A 19,203-nucleotide genomic window follows, 5' to 3' on the forward strand; every position below is an offset into this window, starting at 1 on the left:
GCTGATCGAGAAAATAGAGATACATTTGTGAACCTTTAAACACTTGTGTTTTGGTCTCTGAAACATCGTATGGCACAGGGACACGAAGGAGCTCCAGCACTCCTTACTGATATTGATAACCTATGTTTTTCAATGCATCCATGTTGTTGCTCAGGACTTTTCTATCTGTGAGAGTACTAGTAAAATAGACATTTGGACAAGTTAAAAGCATTCTTGGATAAGTACATGAATAGAAAAGGTTTGGAGGATTATAGGCCAAATGCAGGCAGGTGGGACTAGTTTGGTTTAGGAACATGGTCACGTGAACTACTGAGATCAAAGGGTCTGTTTCCATGCTGTATGACTCTATGACTCTATAATAATAACTCCTGTATGAAATTATGATATTGAAAATAGCATTCACACATGCGGGAAAAATTCTTCTACGTCTCTATTCTACAGAATGGAAAATAATGTGTGCAGTTTACCCAAGCTGCAAATATAATACAAGAGCTTTACACAACTTCCACACAAATATGAATTTACTATCGCTGTGCACACATGGTGCAAATTGCAGAACATGTTAATGAGGGCTAAGGCAGTCAGTGAAATCAATATTATCATCCTCACAGTGTTTTTCTGTCATATAATTAGTTTAACAGTCATGGTGGGATCACTATTTGGTCTCCCACTTTCTAAACTCCATAACTGTGGTCATCCAAAACTAAATGATACCAAGTCATGTCAATCCACACAGATCATTGGTGCTCGGTGAAGCAATATCTTGATTTTAAAATTCTTATCTTTGCTTTCAAATCCCTCCATGGCCTCATTACTCCCTACAATGCTTACTAATAACACTGTGGGTGCATTACACTGGACCTACTGCAGCAGTTCAAGAAGGTCACTCACATTTACCTTCTCTGGAACAATTAGAGAAGTATGTATTGGCCTATACAGCAATACTCACATCCCATGAAATGATGTCCTCTTCAAGCCCTATAACTCTCTGAGATATCTCTCTGTGATCCTTCTGTACGAACCTCTTAAGCATCAATACTTCATTGGTGGCCTTGCCCACTGCTCCTTTGGTCCCATGCTTTGGAATTCCATCTCTGTACTTCTCTGCCTCTCTACCTTGTTTTCCTCTCTCAGGCTCAAATACAAAAGAAGCAGAAAAACTGTTGTTGATGCATCAAATCATCTTGCATCAACCTGGAAAAATCAACAACAAAAAAATACCAGCAGGAGAACATCAAGATTAGCTGTTGGCATTGAATAGAAGAAAATTGATAGAGCACAGAAGGAGTCCATTCAACCCCTCACGTATGCTGACTCTCTTTAAGAGCAATTTACCTCACACCATTCCTTTGTCTTCTGCAATGTTTCCATCTTCAGATATTGATCCAATTCTTTCTCGAAAACCATGGGCGAATTTGCCTCCATCTCACTTTCTCAAGAACATTCTCCCAGATTGTATTGTCAGATTGTCACTTGTTTTGCACAATTTCAATTGCTGAACGTGAAACATAGAGCATACATTCGTCATGAGATGGTTTTGAGCTTCCTGTGAACACTAGGGTCAAGTCTGCAATATACTCACCCTATTCCTTTGAACTGCACATTTGTCAGTGACATGAAAAAATCTCAGTGACAAGATCATGCAAAAGGGTTAACTTTGATTGACAGTCAACAGGAGACACAATATGTGTCATCATGCCAGAAATTTTTGTCCCTCTCTTGTGCATTTGATTTTTATTTTAGACCAGTTGTTTGAAGTGCCATTACATATTCAGCTGCAAGAGAGCGGCTGTAAAGTCAAACATACAAAATTTGATTGATGGCTGAAACAAAAATATTCACAAATAATGTTTAATCTTTTATACTGGCAGTCAGAACTTTCAAAAATGCAATAAAAAGTATAAATGCAAGCTAAGTATTTCCAATCCCTTTCTTATTGCAGCATATAAACCGTCCAGTATGATGTCAATTTTTTGGAATTGTATATAAATTCAAAACCATTGATCACCAGCCAAAATCCCTGTGACAAAAAGAACAGCACGAACAATTGACTTTTAATACAGTACCCTGAACATTCCAAAGTACTACAGAGGTGCATTAACAAACAATTTAATGCCAAGATTCTTAAAATGAAATTTGGGAAAAGTGATTAAAAAGTTGAGCTTTTGACCTTTGGATAAAGGACAATAAAAGAACAGCATGTGGAATTTTAGCTTTGGAATTTCAGAGCTTGGGACTTTCAGAACTGACGGTATGGCCACCGAAGGTGGAACATTTAATATTAAGCATGTTTGAAGGGTCAGATTTGGAAGTGGGTAGATATTCCAGTGGATTGTAAATTGGGAGAACATTATAGAAATTGGGAGTGGAGCCACAGAGGAATTTAAGAACTAGGGTGAATGCTTTAAAATCTAGACAGTGCTCAACTGAATAAATGGGACTTGGTATGAAGAAGAAAACAGAGTTTTAAAGAAATTCTAGTCAACAGAGGGATGGTTGTGATAGATCAGATTTCTTAGAATAATCACGACTACATTTAACAAGTAGCTGAAATTTTCAACCTTACTTGAGCTGAAGGCAGACAGAGATGGGTGAAGGTCTACAGATGGAAACCAGCAGTCTTATGAGAAATTGACAGGTGATGTGATGTATTCATTGCAGAGTCAAAGACACCAAGATTGCAAACGATCTAGTTTAGTGCCAGACAGTTGCCAGAGCAAGGGATCAAATTGATGAATAGGGAACAGAAATTGTGACAGCCTCAAAACCATTAGCTCCAGTTTTCTATATATTTACTTGGAGGAAGCCTATCCTGCAACAGATGTTGAGTAAGCAGAATGACAATTTAGGGACAGTCAGGAAGTTGAAAGAGTTAGGCTGTAAGCTGAAGTCCTAGTCGCAGGCCAGTGAGAAGGCGCTCTAATCTTCCTCCCTTCTGAAAATCTGAAAGTCAAGGGAACACATTGGGTTTACACTCCTTCAGATTTTCAGCATTAAATTTCAGTTGAAGTGGGTATGAATTCTTTTCCTGTCAGCCCTTCCGAGGAGATGGTTACATAGTGACAATGTCATTGGACAAGCGATCTGGAGGTCGAGGCTCATAATTTTATAAACACATGATCAATTCCCACCAGGCCTATGAAACTATGAATTACTGTTGTTAAAAACCCATCTGATTTGCACATATCCTTAAAAAAACTACCATCTTTGACAAGTCGGACCTGGATGTGACTCCAGGCCACAGCAATGTGGTTGACTTTTAACTAGGCTCTGCTGTGGCCAAGCAAGTAGCTCACTTCAAGTGTAATTATGGATGGGCTAGCCTTGCAAGTGCCACCCACATCCTACGAAAGAATAAAGGAAGTAACACCAGAAACAACAGGATGACATCTTAAACTTACCATTGGATTATTCAGGAGTGAAGTCAAGAAACACTTCCTCACAGAGGATAGAAATTAGTTCTGGATATTCTGCCCTCTAAATGTTATAGTTGATGATTGGATTGAAATTTTTAAGACTGAGCCTAATTAAGTCATGAAATATGAAATAGAGCAATGGATCAATGAATTTGAGAATCAGAGCAGCTATGTTCCACTTAAAGTAGCAGAGCCAGTTGAATATTTCTTTTGATATAACAAGTTGTAGTGCTGGATGAATACTGCATCAGAGAAGCAGAAAAGCTTTTTATCCACCTTTCATCCACCTCCCCCTCTCTCTCTACTTATTTCAGAATCCCCTTCCCCTCCCCCATTTCTGAAGAAGTGTCCAGAGCGAGGCGTTGGCTTTTCTGCTCTTCTGATGCTGTTTGGCCTGCTGCGTTCATCCAACTCTGCACCTTGTTATCTCAGATTCTTCAGCATCGGCAGTTCCCACTATCGTTGAATATTTCTTTTGCTGTGATTTTGCCTACCAATTCTACTGAATATACTTTGAATAGACTTAAAGATTTCTATGCACACAAGTAGACAATGGTCATATTCTGGGCCATATGTATGCCCTGCAAAAAAAGGGAAATGAAATGATAGTAAAGGTCTGGCTATGACCATAGGACCATAAGACATAGGAGTGGAAGTAAGGCCATTCTGCCCATCAAGTCCTCTCCGCCATCTAAATCATGGCTGATGGGCATTTCAACACCACTTCCCTGCACTCTCCCCGTAGCCCTTGATTCCTTTTGAGATAAAGAATTTGTCGATCTCTGCCTTGAAGGCATCCAACGTCCTGGCCTCCGCTGCACTCTGCGGCAATGAATTCCACAAGCCCACCACTCTCTGGCTGAAGAAATGTCGTCTCATTTCAGTTTTAAATTTACCCCCTCTAACTTTAAGGCTGTGCCCACGGGTCCTAGTCTCCCCGCCTAACGGAAACAACTTCCTAGCGTCCACCCCTACTAAACCATACATTTTGGTAGAGACTTTGAGTAAGTTTATACTCACTACCTGTCCTTGCTCCGTGGCTCCCCCTCTTGGATGACAGTCTGTTGCTCTGATATGTGGGCTCTTGTATTGTGCGAATGTTTTGCTCATACTGCCTACCCACCCCACCGACACTGTAATAGGACCAGTAACCATCCCTATGTAAGCAATAACCCAAAATCTAATCAAGGCATATAAGATTATGACAGGAAGGTGGAGTTAATATAAAAGGGTGGTCATAATATTGTTGAGTGATAGCACTCACTCAAAGGGCCAGATATACTACTACTGCCTCATTCCCTATGTGCTTCCTATGTGTTTCCGTTCTATTTATGTCTGGCAACCTGATTTACGTATTTAAGTCTAAAGCGCCTATTGTTATTTTAGTGGCCAAATTCTTGACACTGTACAAATAAGCACTTTATGTTAACCCATTCACGTGCTAAAACTCAATACATTACTTGAACTGAATTTCTTGGTCTGCAGAGATCACCTGGATGGTGGATGGAGTCAGAGTGGGGTAGGGAATTGGGAGGGCAGGAGTTGTGTATGGAGGATGATTGAACATAAACATAGTTGCGTTTCTATTTTAAATTTATACACTAAGTTCGTTTTGCTTTAGAGAAATGGAAAGATCACAGCCATTGTACCAGTTTTGATATGTTTTGGATAGGCTATTGCCTTTGCTAAAATAATACTCAGATATTTTTAGTTTATCCACTCATAATTTTTACTAATTCTGTGTTAGCACAGAGTTGTGGATGCCAAAAAATCTTTGAAATGAAATCATTTAAGTTTACACATGCAAATTAGATGGAATCTACATGCAGTAGCTCAGACTGAATTCATGACTATAAACCTTTCAGAACTATATTACTGATGATCTGTTATGCCGAAAATATGCTACAGATGCTGATCACAAATTCATGTATCACAAATGGTGATGACACAACTGCATAACTTCAGTGCAAGATGTAGTGTAACCATTTATCATAGTTATTCCAACATGCTGCTCACAGTAGTGTCTTCGATTTTATGCTGATCTGATTTACATTTTGCAGGTAAGCACTTGAATGATGGGCAGTGGCATTGCATTCATTTCAATGCAAGAAGGAACCATGTCAGCATCACACTGGACAATGATGCTGCATCGACTGTTCATTCAACTGTACAGATTAATTCAGGAAACAGTTATTATTTTGGAGGTAAGATAGATCCCTTGCTCCACAAATATCAATTCTGCTTATTGGTCATTTTATTTAATTCTTTTCTGGCTTGTGAATCAATAACATCCAGCTCAGTCCATCTATTAAATTCACATCAACAACAATCTCCTCTTCCTATAGGCCATACACAGACTAGCATATCTCATTTATCTAATGATGTAAGGGAAACTTATCAAAAGACTTTTCTGAAACCCCAGAACTAATCCAATTCCTATCTTCCACCATTTAAATATTCACGAAGCTAGTGGCAGTGATGATTGTTATTATTGCTGGTCTGCTAATCTAGAGACCCGCATGTAAGATTTTGGTGACCTGGGTTCGAATCCTGCCAAGGCAGTTAGTGGAATTTGAATTCAATAAATACCTGGAATTAAGAATCCAATGATGATTGTCAGGAAAAAACCATTTGGTTCACTAATGTCCTTCAGGGAAGGAAACTGCCATCCTTACCTGGTCTGGCTACATATGGCTCCAGACCCACACCGGTGTGGTCGACTCATAACTGCCCTCTGGGTAATTAGGGATGGGCAATAAATAAATGCTGTCTGGCCAGTGATACCCTCATTCTGTATTGAATTTTAAAAAAAAATTTCCTATTTCATACAAAAGGCTATTATGATCTGAAAGGATGATTTAATCATATTTTCACAGGAACTTTTAAAATGCAGTCAAAGCAAACTAATTTGGAAAGTTTTGGACATAAAGTTGGAGTATTCAATGAAATGAAATAAATCTTTCAAAGAACTAGCGGAAACATAACGTGCAGAGTGGCTTGCTTATACAGAATAAGATTTTAAGAAGTGTAAAGACTGTATATTTTTTAATTTTTCTGTGTTGTTGGTTGTGGACTGAAATGGGAAAAGGACTGTTTTAAAAAACAAGGATTGTAGAAGTGGTTGCTGCACTTTTAAGAATTGGGCTACCAGCACTTCTTGGAAGTGTTGCTAACACCATGGCTTGTATGAGCAGTGGGGCAAATTAATGCAAACAGATATGGGGTGTGTATAAAGGCAGGTCCGGCTAGCAACAAGTAGCTGATTGATCTGTGAAATGGTAGATTGATGTCAAAGACAAAGGCCTTCTGCCTGCCAAACACTATGTAATTGTTTCCCAGCTAGCTTGTGGATAGCCAGAAACATTTGAAACTCCAGAAGGGAGTGCATTTTGACTACATTTGTCTGTTTTGTTACTGTGGGGAAAAAGTGCTAAAACCATTATAAGGCCAGTTTATTTTCTTAGTTTAATTTAATGGTTGGCACATGTAACTGGGTACAGTGAAAAGTTCAGTTGTGCGGGCAGTAAAGGCGGATCATAACATACAAAGACATTAAGATCACAGGGTGTTGAGACAAAGGAAGGCAGTCAAGGTTATAGCCTCACAGGAGGTGCGCAAAAACAAGATCAACGTTAGGCTTCAAGTTAGAGAGGTCCATTCAGAAGTCTAATTACATCAGGGGAGAAACAATTCTTGAACCTGTTGGTGTGTTTGTTCAAGCTTCTGCTTGATAGAAGGGGTTAGAAGAGAGTATTGCAGGGTTGGGAGGTGTCTTTGATAATGTTGGCAGCCTTTTCGCAGCAACGGGAGGTTTGAGTGGAGTCTTTGGATTGGAGGTTGGCGTTTGTGATGATCTGGGTTGCGCACACAACTTTCTGTAGTTTCTTACAGTCCTGAGCAGAGCAGTTGCGATACAAAGCTATTGTGCATCCAGATAGAATGTTTTCTATGGTGCATATGTAAAGGTTGGTGAGGGTCCTTATGAGGATAGACCAAATTTTCTAAGCCTCCTGAGGAAGAAGAAGCACTGTTGTGTTTTCTTGACCATCACATCAAAGTGGGAGGTCCAGGACAGATTATTAGTTGTCAACACTCCTAGGAACTTGATGCTCGTAATGCTCTCTGCCTCAGCTCCATTATTGCAGGTAAAGGCATGTTCTCCACCTTTCTTCCTGAAGTCAGTGATCAGTTCTTTAGCTTTACTGACAAAGAGGGAGGGATTGTTATCATTATACCATGACACAAATTATTCTATCTCCTTCCTGTATTCTGACTCATCATTGTTTAATATCCAGCCTACAGGTGTGGTTTCATCAGCGAACTTATAGATGGCATTCATGCAAAATTTGATCACACAGTCATAAGCGTACAGGGAGTATAGCAGAAGGGCAAGTAGTAGAGGAGTTGCTGTTGTCTATCTTCACTGACTGCAGTCTAAGGGTTAGGAAGCTAAGGTTCAAGTTACAGAGCGCGAAGCCATGACCTAAATCTCAGAGTTTTGTGATTGGTCTGGTAGGGAGTGTTGAAGGTGGAGCTGTAGCTGATAAATAAATGCCTGACATATGTAACCTTGAGAGGTAGTGGGAACTGCCGATGTCAGAGTCTGAGATAACAATGTGTAGAGCTGGATGAACACAGCAGGCCAGGCAGCATCAGAGGAGCAGGAAAGCAGACGTTTCGGGTCTGGACCCTTCTTCAGAAAATCAGGCAACCTTAATATCCAAATGTTCCAGGGATGTGTGTAGAGCTAATGAACTGACATCCTCTATGGTTCTGTTACATCTGTAGGCAAATTTCAGGAGATCAAGGCAGGCTGGGAGGCTAGAGTTGATATGAGCCATGACTAACCTCACAAAGCACTTCATGATTATTGAGATCGGAGCTGCCAGGCAGCAGTTGTTGTGGCATGCTGTACGAGTTTTCTTTGGTACTGGGATGTTGGCAATCTTCTTGAGGCAGGTGGACACTTCAGGCTGTAGCAAGGAGACGTTATAGATATCATCCAAAACTTCTGCTGGCTGGTCTGCACAGGCTCTGAGTTCACGGCTGGGACTTCACCTGGGCCAATCGCTTTCTTCAGATTTACTCTCAAGGAGGCCAATCTGACATCTGCCGTGGTGACAGCAAGAACAGGTGTGTCTGCAGCTGTCAGGGCAGGTGACATGGCACCATTGGCATTCTGCTCAGACCAAGCATAGAAAGCATCGAGCTCATCAGGGAGGGATGTGTTTTTGACTGCTATTTTATTCTGCTTCATTTTGCATCCTGTTATGTCATGTAGGCTAGTGTCCTGTGGTTAGATTGGACCTCAAATTTGTTCCAGTATTGCCTCTTCACATCTCTAATGGTCTTACAGAGATCATATCTAGATTTCCTGTACAGGTCTGTGTGGTCCGACTTGAATGCTGCACAGTTGGTCTTCAGTGGATTTCCCGGTTCATTCAAGGTTTCCAGTGGGGAACATACAGATTGATGTCTTCGGCATGTAGCCCTCTATGCACTTGGTGCTAGCATATTTGTCTCGGTTATAGAACATAGAACATAGAACAGTACAGCACAGAACAGGCCCTTCAGCCCACAATGTTGTGCCGACCATTGATCCTCATGTATGCACCCTCAAATTTCTGTGACCATATACATGTCCAGCAGTCTCTTAAATGACCCCAATGACCTTGCTTCCACAACTGCTGCTGGCAACGCATTCCATGCTCTCACAACTCTCTGCGTAAAGAACCTGCCTCTGACATCCCCTCTATACTTTCCACCAACCAGCTTAAAACTATGACCCCTTGTGCTAGCCATTTCTGCCCTGGGAAATAGTCTCTGGCTATCAACTCTATCTATGCCTCTCATTATCTTGTATACCCCAATTAGGTCCCCTCTCCTCCTCCTTTTCTCCAATGAAAAGAGACCGAGCTCAGTCAACCTCTCTTCATAAGATAAGCCCTCCAGTCCAGGCAGCATCCTGGTAAACCTCCTCTGATCCCTCTCCAAAGCATCCACATCTTTCCTATAATAGGGCGACCAGAACTGGACGCAGTATTCCAAGTGCGGTCTAACCAAAGTTTTATAGAGCTGCAACAAGATCTCACGACTCTTAAACTCAATCCCCCTGTTAATGAAAGCCAAAACACCATATGCTTTCTTAACAACCCTGTCCACTTGGGTGGCCATTTTAAGGGATCTATGTATCTGCACACCAAGATCCCTCTGTTCCTCCACGCTGCCAAGAATCCTATCCTTAATCCTGTACTCAGCTTTCAAATTCGACCTTCCAAAATGCATCACCTCGCATTTATCCAGGTTGAACTCCATCTGCCACCTCTCAGCCCATCTCTGCATCCTGTCAATGTCCCGCTGCAGCCTACAACAGCCCTCTACACTGTCAACGACACCTCCGAAACTATCCACTGAATTTTTGTACATTATCCAGTCCATCAATTCCAAGCAGTCTCAATGGAGCTCTTCTGCTGCTTCAGACTAGCACTGCACTACATTTTCTACTGGGTCCTCTCGTTTCAACCTCTGCTCTTGCAAGCTGGCAGGGCAAACACCTCTTTTACCAGTTGTGGTAGGCTAACGCTTTCAAACAACAGATCAGAAATTTCATACATTCTGAATCAGTCACTCTGTGCCTCCTTCAAGCAAATGAAACTTCCTGGAGAAGAAAAGTTGAGGAGCAGCAAGTTCTGGAGAGTAAAAAGATGATCTCAATGAATCCTGTGGACAGAGACCATTGAACTGCCTTCCCAGACTTTTTCCTCCACCAAAAAAAAACACCATTTTTATGTGTTTGTCTTCATATGTTTGTTTTAAAAGATTTATGACCGAGTTAGAATTTAAACAAATACATAGTTACATTGCAACACTTCATAGCTATTCATCTGTAGCTAGAATGAATTTACTTGTGATAGTCATTCTTAAATATGGAAAACTAGTCCATGCTTTCTGTTAACTTGAGTCTAAAAAGACAGCTAAATTGGGGAATTTGGTATACTCTGATTAAACCTTTAATTTCTGTCACAACTCAGAATTCCCACACATGACTTATAATGCATTATCCCAATAAGGTGTGATAAAATCAATAATTAATATAATAAAGTGTGAAGGTGGATGAACACAGCAGGCCAAGCAGCATCTCAGGAGCACAAAAGCTGACGTTTCGGGCCTAGACCCTTCATCAGAGAGGGGGATGGGGTGAGGGTTCTGGAATAAATAGGGAGAGAGGGGGAGGCGGACCGAAGATGGAGAGAAAAGAAGATAGGTGGAGAGCAGAGTATAGGTGGGGAGGTAGGGAGGGGATAGTTCAGTCCAGGGAAGACAGACAGGTCAAGGAGGTGGGATGAGGTTAGTAGGTAGGAAATGGAGGTGCGGCTTGGGGTGGGAGGAAGGGATGGGTGAGAGGAAGAACAGGTTAGGGAGGCAGAGACAGGCTGGGCTGGTTGTGTGATGCAGTGGGGGGAGGGGGCGAACTGGGCTGGTTTTGGGATGCAGTGGGGGAAGGGGAGATTTTGAAGCTGGTGAAGTCCACATTGATACCATTAGGCTGCAGGGTTCCCAAGCGGAATATGAGTTGCTGTTCCTGCAACCTTCGGGTGGCATCATTGTGGCACTGCAGGAGGCCCATGATGGACATGTCATCTAAAGAATGGGAGGGGTAGTTGAAATGGTTTGCGACTGGGAGGTGCAGTTGTTAATTGTGAACCGAGCGGAGGTTTTCTGCAAAGCGGTCCCCAAGCCTCCGCAGATGTACATTGGCAGATGTGCAGGTGAACCTCTGTTTAATATGGAAAGTCATCTTGGGGCCTGGGATAGGGGTAGGGAGGAGGTGTGGGGGCAAGTGTAACACTTCCTGCGGTTGCAGGGGAAGGTGCCGGGTGTGGTGGGGTTGGAGGGCAGTGTGGAGCGAACAAGGGAGTCAAGGAGAGAGTGGTCTCTCCGGAAAGCAGACAGGGGTGGGGATGGAAAAATGTCTTGGGTGGTGGGGTCGGATTGTAGATGGCGGAAGTGTCGGAGGATGATGCATCATATCTGTTGGAGGTTGGTGGGGTGGTGTGTGAGAACAAGGGGGATCCTCTTTGGGCGGTTGTGGCAGGGGCGGGGTGTGAGGGAGGTGTTGCGGGAAATGCGGGAGACGCGGTCAAGGGCGTTCTCGACCACTGTGGGGGGAAAGTTGAGGTCCGTGAAGAACTTGGGCATCTGGGAAGTGCGGGAGTGGAATGCCTCATCCTGGGAGCAGATGCGGCGGAGGTGGGGGAATTGGGAATAGGGGATGGAATTTTTGCAGGAGGGTGGGTGGGAGGAGGTGTATTCTTGGTAGCCGTAGGCTTGAAATGGACATCAGTTACAAGCTGGTTGCCTGAGATGGAGACTGAGAGGTCCAGGAAGGTGAGGGATGTGTTGGAGATGGCCCAGGTGAACTTGAGGTTGGGGTGGAAGGTGTTGGTGAAGTGGATGAACTGTTCGAGCTCCTCTGGGGAGCAAGAGGCGGCGCCGATACAGTCATCAATGTAACGGAGGAAGAGGTAGGGTATGGGGCCTGTGTAGGTGCGGAAGAGGGACTGTTCCACGTAACCTATAAAGAGGCAGGCATAGCTGGGGCCCATACGGGTGTCCATGGCCACCCGCTTTGTCTGTAGGAAGTGGGAGGAATCGAAAGAGAAGTTGTTGAGGGTGAGGACGAGTTTGGCTAGGCAGATGAGGGTGTCGGTGGAGGGGGACTGGTCAGGCCTGCGGGACAGGAAGAAGCGGAGGTCCTTGAGGCCATCTGCATGTGGAATACAGGTGTATAGGGACTGGACGTCCATGGTGAAAATGAGGTGTTGGGGGCCAGGGAATTGGAAGTTCTGGAGGAGGTGGAGGGCGTGGGTGGTGTCACGGATATAGGTAGGGAGTTCCTGGACCAAAGGGGAGAAAATGGTGTCCAGATAGGTGGAGATGAGTTCGGTGGGGCAGGAACAAGCTGAGACGATGGGTTGACCAGGGCAGGCAGGCTTGTGGATTTTGGAAAGGAGATACAAACGGACCCTGCAGGGTTGGGGAGTAATAAGGTTGGAGGCTGTGGGTGGGAGGTCCCCAGAGGTGATGAGGTCATGAATGGTGTTGCAGATGATGGTTTGGTGCTCGGGGGTGGGGTCATGATCGAGGGGGCGGTAGGAGGTGGTGTCAGAGAGTTGGCGTTTGGCCTCAGCGATGTAGAGGTCAGTGCGCCATACTACCACTGCGCCACCCTTGTCTGCGGGTTTGATGGTGAGGTTGTTCACGTGTAGCCTATACTCTGTTGTAATGACCCTTCCCTTGTCCCATCATGCCACATTTCTAAAAATATTCTGTCAATGCTTATCTTTCCTTTCTTACTCTTTACTGGATATTTGTACTTTGTCAAAACTTTGGCTGATCTAGAATGAATTGTTTCCACTGGGGACACTTCACATATCATTAATCTGTGTAGTGGGCTGGGGGAGAAGTATATAATCATCTCTAATTTTAAAAATCCAAATGTGGAAATGCTGAATAGTCTCTTCAGGGAGAGCATGCATGCTACTTTGCTTCTGCCTTATTGTAATAATCTTTAGCTTCTCTTGAGATTTTTAAAAAATTGATTGTCTCTTTTTTTTTATTCGCTATTCACAGCCAAAGATACATCGCATGCTGACCGCAGAAGCTAGAGGGAAGCCATTAGTTTCATCATGCGTGGTGGAAATAGCCACCCCTTGGACCCTTTCCACTGCTTTTACTCCTTACATTTGTTCGTTTTTCCTTCCTTTTTATGTGGCCACTTCCCACTTGAAGGTTAATTTTCAATCTGCTTACACATTCCAGATCATGCCACTCTCCATATAAACATTTCTCTTTATTTCCTTTCTTTTACAAATTACATTAAATTTAGTTTACAAACCTTCTGACAGTAGACATCTGCATTTTGTTTTCTCTAAAAGCTGTTTATATCTTCGAAGACACTTAGGAAATCTCACCTCCATTCACTCTGCTCTAGATATCTTTCCATAGCGTATAGCATGATCTATATTCATAACATAGGCATAATAGAGATCATTTTAACAATTGAATGAATGATTTGTTTTTGCCTAAAGACCTCCAAAACATTCATTGCTAAATCTGAATATGTGGTGGGGCAACACATGCTTAGCAAACCTGCCTGTATTCAACACTGCTCAGACAACAGATTGTAGATAATCAATTGATGTTATACAAGGATTTGTTTGTATTTGCTGGAAGGCGCATGCATTCATGCACTTGGATATATTCTCCAGAAGTTTGGAAACCTATACATTCCCGTGGCAATATTCTGACAAGGGTAAATATTTCAGCTAACCAGTACCCTTTCCGCCTGGAGCAAAATTGTTGCTATTGTTTGAAAATGTATCCCATTGGGTGCATCATGATCATTTCAGCAACATGTCTCTCTTTTCAGCAATATTCAAGTTGTGAACAACCAAGCAATGATGTTCATGATGCAGTAGTTGCTACTCAGCCAACATTATAATGTACAATACTGATTGTTCTTTTACTTTTTCCATTAAATACCTCAGTGACCGAGTTTAATAGAAGTTGTCAAAAAAAATAATAATGGAGGCTCATTATCTCTTAGTTATATTGGGCTCATTACAATAAAGGAACCGACAGAGAAAGTTTCTTGAGTGTGTTTTTTTGCCAAATGCAAAAGTAAATAATTACTCATTCCATGGCCTTTGATGTATGACTACTGTCACACACTGAGCATGTCTTCACTTATGATATTGTTAGCTAATTTTTATGCATGTGTTCTGTTTCTAAGGCTGCCCTGAAACTGTCAGAAATGCTGGATGTTCAAATCCCTTTGGTGCTTTCCATGGCTGCATGCGACTCATCTTCATAGACAATCAGCCAGCAGATCTCATTCTGGTGCAGCAAGGCTTACTAGGAAACTTCAGTGACCTTCAAATAGACTTGTGCGGCATTGTAGACAGGTAATTAAACTTAATGATATGTGTGGAGTGGACAACTGTACATTGTTCTGGCCAGAAAACAATTGAGTAATGCAAAATAATACAGCAGTGAAGTGCAGCATCAGCTCAAAACATAAAATTTAAGTCAAAGACTGGATGTGGAATTTAACCATTAATGGTCAATAACAAATTGCATGGAAGCCTAGGACAAGTTCCTTGGTTCACACGTTTGTCCTTTGGACTTAAAGGTTACAAGTTTTTACGCATTTTGGCCGGGTATGTTCAGGAGTTGGCAGGGCTCAGGATCAAGGTGATGGGGTGGGGACATAAAGTATCAAGTAACTTTGTTAAAAATGCTGCTGTTCAGTTAAATGTATCCTGAAATGTGGTTATATTCACAAATTAAAAGGGTCCAAACTTGATATATGTATTGTATAATAAAATGTGAGGCTGGATGAACACAGCAGGCCCAGCAGCATCTCAGGAGCACAAAAGCTGACGTTTCGGGCCTAGACCCTTCATCAGAGAGGGGGATGGGGTGAGGGAGCTGGAATAAATAGGGAGAGAGGGGGAGGCGGACCGAAGATGGAGAGAAAAGAAGATAGGTGGAGAGGAGAGTATAGGTGGGGAGGTCGGGAGGGGATAGGTCAGTCCAGAGAAGACGGACAGGTCAAGGAGGTGGGATGAGGTTAGTAGGTATGAGATGGAGGTGTGGCTTGGGGTGGGAGGAAGGGATGGGTGAGAGGAAGAACAGGTTAGGGAGGCAGAGACAGGTTGGACTGGTTTTGGGATACAGTGGGTGGAGGGGAAGAGCTGGGCTGGTTGTGTGGTGCAGTGGGGGGAGGGGACGAACTGGGCTGGTTTAGGGATGCGGTGGGTGAAGGGGAGATTTTGAATCTGGTGAAGTCCACATTGATACCATTAGGCTGCAGGGTTCCCAAGCGGAATATGAGTTGCTGTTCCTGCAACCTTCGGGTGGCATCATTGTGGCACTGCAGGAGGCCCATGATGGACATGTCATCTAAAGAATGGGAGGGGGAGTGGAAATGGTTTGCGACTGGGAGGTGCAGTTGTTTGTTGCGAACCGAGCGGAGGTTTTCTGCAAAGCGGTCCCCAAGCCTCCGCTTGCAACCTTCGGGTGGCATCATTGTGGCACTGCAGGAGGCCCATGATGGACATGTCATCTAAAGAATGGGAGGGGGGGTGGAAATGGTTTGTGACTGGGAGGTGCAGTTGTTTGTTGCGAACCGAGCGGAGGTGTTCTGCAAAGCGGTCCCCAAGCCTCCGACAGCAACTCATATTCCGCTTGGGAACCCTGCAGCCTAATGGTGGAGACTGGTATGATTACAACATTTAAAAAGCATCTTGATAGATATATGAAAAGGAAGGTTTAGAGGGAAATGGGCGAAATGCTTGCAAATGGGACTAGATTTACATGAGATATCTAGTCAGCATGGACGATATGCGCTGAAGGGTCTGTTTCTGTGCTGTATATTTCTATGACTTTATGATTTTGTGACTTCACATGTATCTAAATTAAACTCCATCTGCCACTCCTCAACCCTTTGGCCCATCTGATCAAGGTCCTGTTGAACTCTTCTTCACTGTCCACCATACCACCAATTTTTGTGTCATCTGGAAAATTGCTAACCATACCTCCTTTGTTCGCACCCAAATCATTTATGTAAATGATGAAAAGCAGTGGACTCAGCACTGATCCCTGTGGCACACCATTCGTCACAGGCCTCCAGTCTGAAAAGCAACCCTCCACCACCCTCTCTCTCCTACCTTTACACCAGTTATGCATCCAAATGGCTATGTTCTCCCTGTATTCCAGGTGATCTAACCTTGCTAACCAGTCTACCATGCAGAACCTCGTTGAACGTGTTTCATCTTTTGCATCATGACATTAAGTTGTCTTGTCTATGTTTACCTCAACATGTTCATCTTTCTTCGTAAAACTAGGAATCATTTTAGCTATTTGTTAGCCACACACAGTACTTCTACACTCACAGCACGTCTTCCATTGCACTCCTGGCTATTTTAATATGTGCAGCTGCACATGTATGAGGCATATGGAACTTCTGTGAAAGCAAATATAATTCTACATCCACAGTTGTAGTTTAATGTTATCTCTTTAACGAAGAATAGTCAAAAGTGGGCTTGTAAAGACTGGCAACAACCTGTGACACTTGAGCCTAAACTGTTCATTAATTAAATATAACAAAGAACTGTGAATGGTGAAAGTCTGAAATAAAAGTAGAAAGTGCAAGAGAAATTCAACATTTCTGACAACATCTGTGGACAAAAGGTGTTAACGTTATGCGACCAGTGACCCTTCCTCAGAACTGATCTGAAGAAGGGTGGCTAGCCTCGAAATGTCAACCCTGCTCTCTCTCCAAAGAGGCTGCCAGACCTGTTGAATTTCTCTAAAAATTTCTGTCTAAGTGAGACCATTAACACGTTGCACACTGATTGTCATCAGAGCTAAAATTAATTATCAAAATTGTGTTGAATCAAGGATTACCTGTTATAAACCAAAATAGCAACTGTGATTCTTCCTTTTCCATGTATGTATTTTGTTTGATTAAATATTACTGAGACTGCTTTGTATCATAACTTCACAAACATGCTGAAAGATTTAGTTTCAAACATTTCATTTTTCAAAGGATTTATACTTGACTAAGATTATCAACTGAAGTCAAACCTCAAATGCAAGTTCAGAACAGTGTTATACCCAGCAATTGGAGTATCTCAGATTTGTTTTCCTTCTTTGATCTGTAGATATGTGAAGGAATTGCAGCTCAAAAATTAACACATATGGATAATGGTTTGCATTTTTAATAAAGAATGTGCTCAACGTGCCTGTGAAAAATGATCAAGGCTTCTTTGGGACTTTACAGAGGCTGTGTATACATTGGGTTGCATTTCTGGTGAGACTTGTTTGAGTTTACTCCACAGAGAATGGGCGATGATGGCATAGTCTCACAGGGTTAAGGGTCATTAGCAAATTGATTTCTGGTCATTGCATTCAAATCTTGCCAAATGCAAACTCCACTCCACATGAAACTGCCCTGAGCTTGGCACCTAATTAATCAACAATAGCCTGTGGGTATCCAGGAATAAAAGTGGGGAATAGAATTGAAAATCTGGGAAATTGAATTCAGGCCTCTTTCAAAGGAGTTGATCCTTAAGAGTAAGTTATGTAAAATACAATGATCTGATTTCATCTGCACTTAAAAGTCTAAGGACTTTGGCAATAATAGCATATCTTTAATTCTTGCTTTTAAATAATGTTATATGACAACTTTGTTCTTGGACCAGCAATTTAATATTGTATATTTATGAAGCCGTGCGTCAAGCAATCTTGTAAACTGCTCTGGACTTTTCCTTGATCTGTCAGCAAACACATACTTAGATCTACATAAATTTAAATTTGGCAAATTTGATTGTTCTTACAGTGCAGCCACCTCAGCTTTTAAGCAAGGACTATGAGTTGAAGTCCCATTCCAGGACTTAATGAACAAGACAGTGCATTCAATGCATTCAAATTGGATGAGTATCCACTTTTCTCAAACAAAGAACTGCGAGTGTTAGAGATCTACAAAAAGAAGCCAAAAATGGAAATCGTAGGAGAAATTTAAGAGGTCTGGCAAAGCCTATGAAGAGAAAACAGAGATAACATTTCAAGCGCAGTGACCTGCTCTGAAGCAGGGCCATGGGACTCGAAATAGGAAACTTTCTTTTCTCTTCATGGATTCTGCCAGACTTGCTGAATTTCTACTGCGATCTCTGTTTTTGTAGGTCCATTATTCAGCTTCCAGCCCTTTCAGTACAATCTAACTGCAGGCAGTAAGAGCAGGAGAGTTAATGGGAAGAAATCTGGAGCCTGTACTACCCTTGCATTTTCATAGCTCCAAACTACAGCATGAAGATAAAATTTGCCAGAGCAACTCAGATTTTTGGCATGGATCAGATTTGTGCCAACTACAATGGGTTCCATCGATGTCTGCTGAAGAAAAAGGGTATAATCAAATTGAGGAACAGTGTCCAAGGTTGTAACTCTTATCTCTGCCCCCCCCACCCCCCCACCCCCCACCCGACCCCCTCATCCCTCCACTGGCCCTTATATTACCTTTTTTTTTTCAGTTATACAGGACTGTGTAGGATAGAAGATTCAAATATTTTCTCTCCATAGATTTTCCACTCATTGAGATCCCTGTGAAAATTATGTGTATGATTAATTCAGTCCATTTGAATCTAGTTCTTAAAAGCATCAATTTTCAAAGCAGACTAGCCATAATTCGTCACCAGTCATGCAGACAGTTAGTATCACTTAGAAATTGACAGTGATATTTGGTGTAGGGAATGTATACTTGTGTGGAAGAATTTTGTAAAATTCTGATGCCAGTTGTTCCATTCATCACAATGTGATGCATTTGGTTCCACAATAATAGCATTAAAAAGTTGTAATCTGATTGTTGCCCATATTATGTTCTTATGAAATCAGATGAGCTATTAATAATCCTTCACCACTTCCCATTATTTCACAGAATATTCCTGCATAAAAGCAATGTGCACACATGGAAAATAACAAAAAAAATAATGTGTATAAGAAACAAGATGAATGGGGTCTTCAAAGATTTTCTGTTGCATATATATAAAATAGGTAAACATTGCTCTCATTCAATTTCAAAACTTGTCATGCAGTCACAACGCACAATGATATGATTAACAGGTATAAAATATGTGAATAACCTCAACTGGATAAAAAAGTCTTTTAATTGGTTCATGACTCAGTTATTAGAATACATTAACTCTTGTCTCATGGTAGAATAATT

The 19,203-nt window shown here is 42.2% G+C and overlaps 1 protein-coding gene across 3 annotated transcripts in view; it reads left to right on the forward strand.

Moving 5' to 3' along the window:
- LOC125454282 (contactin-associated protein-like 5) overlaps nucleotides 1-19,203 on the forward strand; it is an 821,154-nt gene that overhangs the window by 401,526 nt on the left and 400,425 nt on the right. For all 3 annotated transcript variants that reach the window (XM_059647522.1, XM_059647523.1, XM_059647524.1), the window contains 2 exons: nucleotides 5,477-5,620; nucleotides 14,212-14,383. In XM_059647522.1, the coding sequence (XP_059503505.1) occupies nucleotides 5,477-5,620; nucleotides 14,212-14,383 (316 nt within the window). The remainder of the gene's footprint in view (nucleotides 1-5,476; nucleotides 5,621-14,211; nucleotides 14,384-19,203) is intronic.

Source organism: Stegostoma tigrinum, chromosome 7, assembly GCF_030684315.1.
Source record: "Stegostoma tigrinum isolate sSteTig4 chromosome 7, sSteTig4.hap1, whole genome shotgun sequence".
Classification (NCBI taxonomy): domain Eukaryota; kingdom Metazoa; phylum Chordata; class Chondrichthyes; order Orectolobiformes; family Stegostomatidae; genus Stegostoma; species Stegostoma tigrinum.